At 46.0% G+C, this 10953-nt stretch overlaps 1 protein-coding gene across 1 annotated transcript in view; it reads left to right on the forward strand.

Moving 5' to 3' along the window:
- The window catches only part of TOP3B (DNA topoisomerase III beta), a 68565-nt gene extending 58072 nt beyond the window's left edge, over window positions 1–10493 (forward strand). Inside the window, exons 15-18 of the mRNA XM_044275552.1 lie at window positions 2166–2315; window positions 4820–4920; window positions 6188–6389; window positions 9979–10493. Coding sequence (XP_044131487.1) covers window positions 2166–2315; window positions 4820–4920; window positions 6188–6389; window positions 9979–10448 — 923 coding nt within the window. The 3' untranslated portion in view covers window positions 10449–10493. The remainder of the gene's footprint in view (window positions 1–2165; window positions 2316–4819; window positions 4921–6187; window positions 6390–9978) is intronic.
- Window positions 10494–10953: the final 460 nt, after the last annotated feature.

The raw sequence follows: 10953 nt of genomic DNA on the forward strand, positions 1-10953 counted from the left end.
GGCACTGGACCCATCTCCTAAGAGGTCGCCCGGTCAGAGTTCAGTCGGACAACGCCACGGCGGTGGCGTACATCCACCACCAGAGGGGAAGGCACAGCTTCGCGGTGATGCAGGAATCTGCCAAGATCTTGTGGTGGGCGGAGGCCCACGTATCAGCAATTTCAGCAATCTACATCCCGGGTGTGGAGAACTGGACTGCGGACTTTCTCAGCAGGACGACAATTGATCGTCCTGCTGAGGAAGGTGTTTTAGGCGATCTGTCTGCGTTGGGGTCGCCCGGACGTGGACTTGATGGCCTCGAGACTCAATCGGAAGCTTCCCACCTTTCTCTCCCGAGCAAGAGATCCGGAAGCTTGCGGTGTGGACGCCCTGATCTCCCCTTGGCAGGGGTTCTCCCTTCTTTACGTGTCTCCCCCTTCCCCCTGCTACCCAGGGTTCTACCGAAGATCAGGATGGAGGACATTCCAACAATCCTAGTCGCCCCGGATTGGCCCCCTCGCTCGTGGTACGCCGACCTCGTTCTCCTTCTAGGAGACGTCCCTTGGTCACTGTCACTCAGAGACGACCTTCTTTCGCAGGGTCCGGTCTTCCATCAGCATTTAAGGTCCCTTCGTTTGACGGCGTGGCTATTGAAACCACCATTCTGACTCACTATGATTCAGGCTAGGAAGCCTGCATCGTCCAGGATCTATTACAGGACTGGAGGTCCTTCCTGGGCTTCTGTGAAAGCCGGAACATCCCCCCACTTCGTTTTTCTCTCCCCACGGTCCTATCCTTTCTACAATCAGGGTTGGACCTTGGTCTAGCCCTTAGTTCTTTAAAGGGTCAGGTGTCGGCACTTTGTATCTTTTTCCAGCCCCCTCTGGCCCCCCTGGGGCCCATAAAAACCTTCCTTCAGGGAGTGGCACATACGGTTCCTCCGTACCGTCCTCCTTTACTGCCTTGGGATCTGAATTTAGTCTTTTCAGCGCTCCAGGCTTTTCCCTTTGAGCCCTTGCGGGAGATTTCACTCCGAATCCTGTCCTGGAAGGTAGTTTTTCTTGTGGCTATCACATCCATCAGATGGGCATCCGAGTTGGCGGCGCTCTCTTGTAGAGAACCCTTCCTGGTTCTTCATAAGGATAAAGTGTTCTCCGGCCCGTTCTTTTCTTTCACCCGAAGGTGATCTCTGACTTCCATATCAACGAAGAAATTATCCTTCCCTCACTGTGTCCCTCTCCTTCACACCCTAAGGAAAGGGAGTTACACCATTTGGATGTTGTGAGGGCTCTGAAGATTTATTTAGCAGCCTCCAGTTCCTTCCTGAGTACATACTCCCTTTTTGTCATCCTGGAGGGTCCTTGCAAGGGATTGGGGGCCTCCAAGGTGGCAATCGCACGTTGGATTTGGGTGGCAATTGCTGAAGCATAACACGCTCGGGGCAGGGTTCCGCCCTTAGGTATCACGGCTCACTCCACCAGAGCGGTGGGCGCATCTTGGTCCTCCTTATACACATTCACAACATTTTACCCAGGTGCATACTTATGCATCAGCGGATGCTGCCTTGGGCCGCATGGTCTTGCAGGCGGCAGTTCCTTAGATGCCTGCAGAGACGCATCCCGTTGGGTCCTTTGGCATTGTTGGTTTTCCACGTTTCTTTCCTTGACTAGCTTGCTTCTCCTACTGCTTGTGCACAAAGGGGGGGTCCCAGCAAGTGGACCGAAACGTTGCACGGGTGAATAAAAGGATCCCACTAAAAGGATCCCACTATTTTCACCATGGTAAGGTGCAATACCGCTGGCACCCCTTGCTACTGGTTGTTTCATCAGGTGTGCTGCCCTGAATTTTTGTATCTTCCTGCCAGGGGAGGAGCTAACAGCTTCTACCTAGTGTCAACGCCTCCTAGAGGACATAGCTATACCCACGGTTTTTGTGTCCCCCAATGAAGAGCGAGCAAGAGATTTTACTGGTAAGTTTTACAAAAATCTTGTTTTTACAAACTCCATTCAGATGTATGGAACAGTTGCCAGCATTTCTACAACAAATTTGCCACATGTGAACATGCCTTTAACGATTTGGGATACATGAAAATATAACTGTAGCTAATGAAACTGGCTTCTGTATTTTACAGCTTTTTTTTTTTCAGTATCTAATTCTGAAAATGCTTCACTGTTTCCTCCTGTTAGATCCTGAGCTGGTTTTACCCACTATACGGAGTGCAGTTGAAAAACAGCTTAATCTGATTGCTCTGGGGAAAGTAAATTTCCATCAGGTCCTGGAACATACTCTGGATATCTTCAAGAGGAAGTTTCACTATTTTGTGGATTCTATTGCAGGTGAGATTTCAATGCCTCAGATGAGTTTTTATTCCTGATAATACTTAGGCCCCTTTCAGACGAGACGAGTGCTGAAAGACCTGATCTTTCAGCACTGTCGTGGTCACATAGCATTATATTGATTTATGATGCTATGTAACCCTTGGATGTCTGAAATGTATTGGATAATGGCAGGTGCAATGTATTTGAATGAAGGAGACATCACATGGATGTGATTAGCCTGGTCACATACCCTCCTTCAGAAGCCATTTTGTGGACAGCACAAAAGACTTAGCAAACAAGGGGACATACCTTATGAAATATAGAAAATGGTGCAGAATGGCAAGAAAGGCTATATTAATAAGTGCCATATAGTCATCTTACAAACACATTAGTCAACAGTAACCAGAAAATGGCCAGACCCTTCCTTTAAAATGGATGGCACATTGACCCATACAATGGGGCATTTGTGTTTTTTTTGTGATCCACAAAACCCAAGCCCTTTCTATAGATATCTATAGATAGTGGGGTTGAAAACAGAGTGCACACAGAAGCTATCTGTTCTTAATGGATCCGTTGTTTTGTGGACTGAAAATCGGACACAACTACCTTAGTTGAGTATGCTGACAGAATGAAAATTGAATGTTTCTCAGAAGTTAATTCAATGTGACAACCAATATGGCAGCAGCTAAATAACCACGGTCATGCCAACTTCTGATTTAATAGTGTATAACACTTTTTTACGTTTTGATTGGAAATTGTGACCAATAGTGTTTATCAGTGGGATATACAGGGAGTGCAGAATTATTAGGCAAGTTGTATTTTTGAGGATTAATTTTATTATTGAACAACAACCATGTTCTCAATGAACCCAAAAAACTCATTAATATCAAAGCTGAATATTTTTGGAAGTAGTTTTTAGTTTGTTTTTAGTTTTAGCTATTTTAGGGGGATATCTGTGTGTGCAGGTGACTAATACTGTGCATAATTATTAGGCAACTTAAAAAAAAACAAATATATACCCATTTCAATAATTTATTTTTACCAGTGAAACCAATATAACATCTCAACATTCACAAATATACATTTCTGACATTCAAAAACAAATCAGTGACCAATATAGCCACCTTTCTTTGCAAGGACACTCAAAAGCCTGCCATCCATGGATTCTGTCAGTGTTTTCATCTGTTCACCATCAACATTGCGTGCAGCAGCAACCAGAGCCTCCCAGACACTGTTCAGAGAGGTGTACTATTTTCCCTCCTTGTAAATCTCACATTTGATGATGGACCACAGGTTCTCAATGGGGTTCAGATCAGGTGAACAAGGAGGCCATGTCATTAAATTTTCTTCTTTTATACCCTTTCTTGCCAGCCACGCTGTGGAGTACTTGGACGCGTGTGATGGAGCATTGTCCTGCATGAAAATCATGTTTTTCTTGAAGGATGCAGACTTCTTCCTGTACCACTGCTTGAAGAAGGTGTCTTCCAGAAACTGGCAGTAGGACTGGGAGTTGAGCTTGACTCCATCCTCAACCCGAAAAGGCCCCACAAGCTCATCTTTGATGATACCAGCCCAAACCAGTACTCCACCTCCACCTTGCTGGCGTCTGAGTCGGACTGGAGCTCTCTGCCCTTTACCAATCCAGCCACGGGCCCATCCATCTGGCCCATCAAGACTCACTCTCATTTCATCAGTCCATAAAACCTTTGAAAAATCAGTCTTGAGATATTTCTTGGCCCAGTCTTGACGTTTCAGCTTGTGTGTCTTGTTCAGTGGTGGTCGTCTTTCAGCCTTTCTTACCTTGGCCATGTCTCTGAGTATTGCACACCTTGTGCTTTTGGGCACTCCAGTGATGTTGCAGCTCTGAAATATGGCCAAACTGGTGGCAAGTGGCATCTTGGCAGCTGCACGCTTGACTTTTCTCAGTTCATGGGCAGTTATTTTGCGCCTTGGTTTTTCCACACGCTTCTTGCGACCCTGTTGACTATTTTAAAATGAAACGCTTGATTGTTCGATGATCACGCTTCAGAAGCTTTGCAATTTTAAGAGTGCTTCACCCCTCTGCAAGATATCTCACTATTTTTGACTTTTCTGAGCCTGTCAAGTCCTTCTTTTGACCCATTTTGCCAAAGGAAAGGAAGTTGCCTAATAATTATGCACACCTGATATAGGGTGTTGATGTCATTAGACCACACCCCTTCTCATTACAGAGATGCACATCACCTAATATGCTTAATTGGTAGTAGGCTTTCGAGCCTATACAGCTTGGAGTAAGACAACATGCATAAAGAGGATGATGTGGTCAAAATACTCATTTGCCTAATAATTCTGCACTCCCTGTATCTGTGCTTGGAAGATTAGGGTGACACCTCTTGGACCCCCACCAAATCTGGTGAACAAAGCTCCATCAATAGCAGTCTGGAGCTGCAAAAAGAAATTGGTCCGCCAGCTAACATTAATGGCATAAAATTGTTTGGTTGGAACATCATTTTAACTATGTGGTTGTTACTATTTCTCATTAGGTATGGATGAATTAATGGAAGTGTCCTTCTCCCCCCTGGCTGCAACTGGCAAACCGCTGTCTCGCTGTGGAAAATGTCATCGCTTTATGAAGTATATCCAGGTATCTATGCAATTATAATTAGCATTCTGTATAGTTACGGCAGAATATGTGTGAAAAACAGTGAGAGTGATAGGCTGAGCGAGCTTTTCGAGACATTTTTTGCCTGTTGAGACATGAGCCAGAAGTACATAGCAGCAGTGCAGTGTTTTATGATTTTAAGAAACTCTAAACCCTGAACCAAACTATACAGTATTGGTTTAGCTGGAAAACATATTCAACCCCTAGAGAGAATAGCAACAGTCCTGACTTTTCTTCATTAGTAGGTAAATTCTCCAACTGTGGATGGATGCACACCTAGGTATTTAGCAATGCCTTTGTAGCTTTTAACACGTCTTCTGAAAGTTTGTTTCCTCGAGGAAGCAAAACGATTAGTTCACACTAACCAATTTTCGTTAACATTAAGTGATTTGTAAGTAACCTGGCTTTGTGTGCCTTTATTTAATGGACAGATCATCTGTGAAACCCACATTTCCAATTCCATCTTCTTCATTTAACCTCTTCCCAACATCTGTTGTACATGTACGGCAGATATCAGATATTTAAAGATCCCACACAACATAAAAAAAAATATGGGAAGATTTGGTTATCCCTCCGAAATACTACACCAGCACTTAAGATGCTTTCTAACATATCTGAAACACCGAACTGATCTTCACAAAATCTGTTCGTCCTTGATCCTGGATACAACACACCACTCGTACCCAACCCTCAACTCTCCCCCCTCCCTCACTCCTCTCCCTCCCTCCCTCCCCTTTCCCATCTACTCATTACTCCATAACATCATTATGTTATAGAACGAGCGCTGTTGCATATCAACTTGTCATAATTGTTCTTGATTTCTTCTACATCGACACAATGTAAACAGTCTCTTATTTTATTATAAAAACTAATAAAAAGAGAATTGAAAAAAAAAAAAGATATCATATATTTAAATGGATTTCCAGTACATTTTTTCCCGGGGGAAAAAAACTAAAAACCCTCATATGGCTTTGTGGATGGAAAATAAAACAGTTATGGCTCCAGGAAAGCAGGATGTAAAAAATTTAAGCGCAAAAACAATAAATTGCTTGGTCAGGAAGAGTTTAAACACCATTTGCCAATTATCTTAGTGAAGTCATTAACACATTCACTTACTTTTTCTCCTTGCATTGTGTTATGACTTGGATAACAATCAGACCACATTTCATTAGGAATCAATGCCGAAATCCAGGTAATTCTGAATCTTGTATCTGTTAAATTTAGCACCCTGTTTTATGTTTGTCACCAGGCTAAGCCCAGCCGTCTGCATTGCTCCCACTGCGATGAGACGTATAGCTTACCCCAGAATGGAACCATAAAGTTGTACAAGGAGTTGCGCTGTCCTCTGGATGACTTTGAACTTGTGCTGTGGTCATCAGGTTCACGGGGGAAGAGCTATCCACTGTGCCCATATTGTTACAATAATGCACCATTCAGGGACATGAAAAAAGGTATGTTTACAGATCTGGTGCCACTTTCATTTTATTATTATATACCGTAGGCCTCATGCACATGGCTGTTGCCTGCCGTGGCCCGTATTGCGACCCATTCACTTCACAGAACCCCACGGAAGCACTACGGAGTTCTTCCATGATGTTTCTGGTCGTGCCTCCGCACTGCAAAAAAATAGAACTTGTTCTATTATTTTATGGTGTGGACGGATCACGGACCCATTCAAGTTGAATGCACAATGGCCGTGTGCAAGAGGCCTTAAGCTTAGTTTATGTTAGGACTGTACAGTTCCCACTCAGATATCTGGGTTAACTTGACATAATTGTATCCTGGAAATAAATGGGGCAGAAAGGATTTTACCTGCATTTCTAGTCATTTAAATACAAACCTGTGGTATTGTCAGAACTATAGAACATATTAACAATATATACCTCCATCTCTAAAACGTCTCTTCACACTGTTATAGAAATAAGTGCTAAAATTGTGGCTACCTGCAGCAGCCAGCAGGGGAATTCCACTGCTTAGATGTTTCTACAGTTCCCATTGAAGTCAATATGAAAGGAATAACTTCTGTATTTCCCGCCCATTCCATTGGGGGACACAGACCAGGGGTATAGCTTAGGCTACCACTAGGAGGAGACACTATGCAAATAAGAAAAAACAGCTCCTCCTCCACTGGCTATACCCCCATGCTCCAACAGGAGGACCTCAGTTTTAGCTTGGTGTCGGATAAGGAGGTGACACTCCTGCTCCTGCAGGGTTGTCCCTGTAGTTTTTTCTTCTCCTGTTTGTTGCGTCTCTGGTCTCTCAGCGGAGCAAGCGCCGGGGTCGAATGACCGTCCCAGGCTACCTCCCTTTCCCCCCAGAAGATAAGTGAAACCGGGCTCGACCTGCAGCTCCGTTGGCCTACCAGATCCGGGGTCACCTAGTCCTGCCCTCTTTCCAGTGCTCTGCCACTCCTTGTGCCAGATGACTGAAGAGGTGAAGCCCTGCTGGTCCAGAACAGAGGGTGAAGACTGCAGGACTCAGATAAGTACAGCGCTCTCCTGCAAACTCCTTCTCCCCCTGTGCTCACACTGTGACACGGCTCTTTAGGGCTTAGTCTTCCCACCACTGCCTCTACTCCCAAAGGTTCTTCGCAGGGTCGCGGCTGAAGGAATCCCGACCATACTCATCGCCCCCGATTGGCCTCGCCGCGCCTGGTTCTCGCAGGTCACTCGGATGCTGGCAGACGTTCCGTGGCCTCTTCCTCTCAGCGAGGACCTGCTGTCTCAAGAACCGCTCTTCCACCAGAATTTACAGCCGCTTTGTTTAACGGCGTGGCTGTTGAGACCTCCACCTTGAAGAAGAGGGGCTTCTCAGACTCTGTCGTGAGGACCATGATAAGAGCCAGGAAACCAGCTTCCTCCCGGATATACTATCGTACCTGGAAGGCCTTGCTTGCCTTTTGCGACGAGAAGTTAGGTGTTTTTCCCCTTCGCTTCTACGTTCCGGTGGTCCTCTCCTTTCTCCAGTCGGTTCTTGAGATGGGAATGTCCCTGAGCTCTCTGAAGGGTCAGGTCTCTGCTCTGGCCATTTTCTTTCAGCGGTCTCTAGCTCTGCTCGGTCCGGTGAGGACCTTCCTACAGGGGGTGGCACATTCGGTCCCTCCGTATGTCCCTCCCCTGCCCCCCTGGGATCTGAACCTGGTTCTGTTTTCTCTCCAGACGGCTCCTTCTGAGACCCTGAGGGACATTTCCCTGAGTCTTCTCACCTGGAAGGTGGTCTTTTTGGTGGCCATCACCTCTATCAGGAGGGTATCGGAGCTGGCCGCCCTTTCCTCCAAGGATAAAGTGGTACTGCGCCCAGTCCCTTCTTTTTTGCCCAAGGTGGTCTCCACCTTCCATTTTAATGAGGACATAATTCTGCCCTCTTTTTGCCCCGCTCCGGCGAACCCCAAGGAGCGCGCTCTCCATTCTCTGGATGTTGTCCGTGGTTTGCGGGTGTACCTGTCGGTTACTGCCCCATTTCGCCACTCTGACTCCCTTTTTGTGATTCCCGAGGGGCCTCGTAAGGGTCTGGCGGCCTCCAAGGTCACTGTGGATTCGGTCGACTATTGCCATGGCCTATCGGTCCCAGGGTAGGGTTCCCCCAGTGGGGGGGGGGGGGGGGGCCTCCTGGGCTAAGCGCAATCGAGCCTCTACATCATAACTTTGTAAGGCGGCCACCTGGTCGTCCTTACATACCTTTACCAAGTTCTACCAGCTGGACTCTCTGGCGTTGGCTGATGCTGCCCTAGGGCGCAAGGTATTGCAGGCTGTGGTACCTGTTTAACCGTTGGACGTTTCCCTCTCGAGGTGTTGGTCTCCCACCCCATGGACTGCTCTAGGACGTCCCATCGTCTGTGTCCCCCAATGGAATGGGCGATAAAAGGAGATTTTTTGTGAAACTCACCTGTAAAATCTTTTTCTCATCTTTTCCATTAGGGGACACAGTTCCCACCCATTCTTGTCTGTTACAGGAGGGGTTGGTTCTATCTATTGGGACCTTATGGTTAACGGCCTGATGGCGGTGTTCCTTGGTTCTGTTTTCTTTATTAATATTTGGTTTTGGTCTCCTTCTCCTACTGCTTTTGCACGCACTGAGGTCCTCCTGTTGGAGCATGGGGATATAGCCAGTGGAGGAGGAGCTGTTTTTTCTTATTTGCATAGTGTCTCCTCCTAGTGGTAGCCTAAGCTATACCCATGGTTTGTGTCCCCCAATTGAAAAAGATTTTACAGGTGAGTTTCACAAAAAATCTCCTTTTTTCGCATTATAAGAAGCACCTGCCCATAAGACGCAATGTTTTTCATCAGACCTCAGCTCAGGCCCCCAATGTTAATCAGGCCTCAGCTCAGACACCCACACAGACCTCATATCCGATACCCAATGTTAATTAGACCTCGGCTTAGACTTCAATCATACCTCAGCTCAGACCCCAGTGTTAATCAGACACCCAAACAGATCTCAGATCAGACCCCTAGTGTTAAATAGACCACAGCTTTGACCCTCCAAAAGACCTCAGATCAGACTCCCAATGTTAATCAGACCTCAGATCAGACAGAAAAATATCAATTCGCCTCTCCTGTTCTGGATGCTGCTGCCGCTCCTGAGATTCAGTGCTCTTCCTGCTATGCTGTGCTGTGACCGGACATTGCACAGCGTGAGGTCACAGAGCGAGCCTATGTCCTCACGCTGGGAGCAGGTCACGGCACAACGTGCAGCGCCTGCGGCAGAAGACCAGGGAGCAGTGTGTACTGAGCGAGCACAGGGAGTGTTGTACTCACTGCCTCCCAGTCCTGCAAAAGAGCTTATGAGTATTTGCCCCACAAGACACACTTTTGGTGGAAAAAAATGTGTCTTATAGGATAAAAAATACGGTAGTTAAAGTCCCCCAAAAAGGTTAACTGAATGTTATCATTTTAAAGGCTATGTGCCTCAGTTACAGATTTGTAGTCACCATGATAAGTGGGGATTTGTCCAGTCCTGGTTTACCCACCTTGAACATGTTTTGTTTTATATGAGCATCCTTTTGCCTGTTGATACTTATCTTAATTTCATCTTTTTTAGGGATGGGGTGCAATGAGTGTACACACCCAACTTGCCAGCATTCACTGAGTATGCTTGGAATTGCCCAGTGTGTGGAATGTGAGAATGGGGTGATGGTCTTGGACTCCACCTCTGGTCCTAAATGGAAGATGTCCTGTAATAAGTGTAACGTCATTGTGCACTTCTTTGAAAACGCTCACAGGGTGCGAGTCTCAGCGGAGACCTGTGAAGTGTGCGATGCTGCCCTTATGCTTGTCGACTTTAATAAAGCAAAGAGCCCCCTTCCCGGAGACCAAACTCAGCATACAGGATGTGTATTTTGTGACAATGTCTTCCAAGATCTGGTAGAGCTCAAACATGCCACTATGAGACATCCAATGCACAGGGGTGGACAAGGAAGAAAACAAGGGAGAGGAAGGGGCAGAGGACGAAGAGGTAATCTCAAGAAACCAAAGGACAAAATGGCTGCCTTGGCAGCGTACTTTGTGTAACATGTTTTTTTAGCATGTTTAATAAAATCTTGTTCTGGTAAACTTTTCGGATGTGTGAAATAGCTGCTTACAAGTTTGTATACTAACCCAAGTGGCTATGACATGTCTGGGAAATGTGTTCCCATTAAGCTGCCTGTGCACAATGAGATACTTTAGTATTGACTTCTGGGATTGATAAGACATCTGTAGGCAACCGTTGAACACACCAAGTAAATCTAATCCTTGCATTCTGTACAGGAAAACTGCAGAAATCTCCCAACATTTTGATGTTTTGCAAAATGAGCATTTTTCCATACTGACAGTTTTTTTTAGTTTTTATACTACAAGTACTATTTTTTGCATAAAACCCTGTGACTCTTAGTATTTCAGACTATTCATGGTGGGACTTAGCAGAAGCGAACAGGGCCTCCTCAGATCGACACATTTACCCCAGAAAGTTGGCCTAGACTTCAGTTTGCGGTGCATGGACAGTTTAAGGTGCGACACATTTATGAGGCATGCGCAT

The sequence above is a fragment of the Bufo gargarizans genome, chromosome 1 (assembly GCF_014858855.1).
Source record: "Bufo gargarizans isolate SCDJY-AF-19 chromosome 1, ASM1485885v1, whole genome shotgun sequence".
Taxonomy (NCBI): domain Eukaryota; kingdom Metazoa; phylum Chordata; class Amphibia; order Anura; family Bufonidae; genus Bufo; species Bufo gargarizans.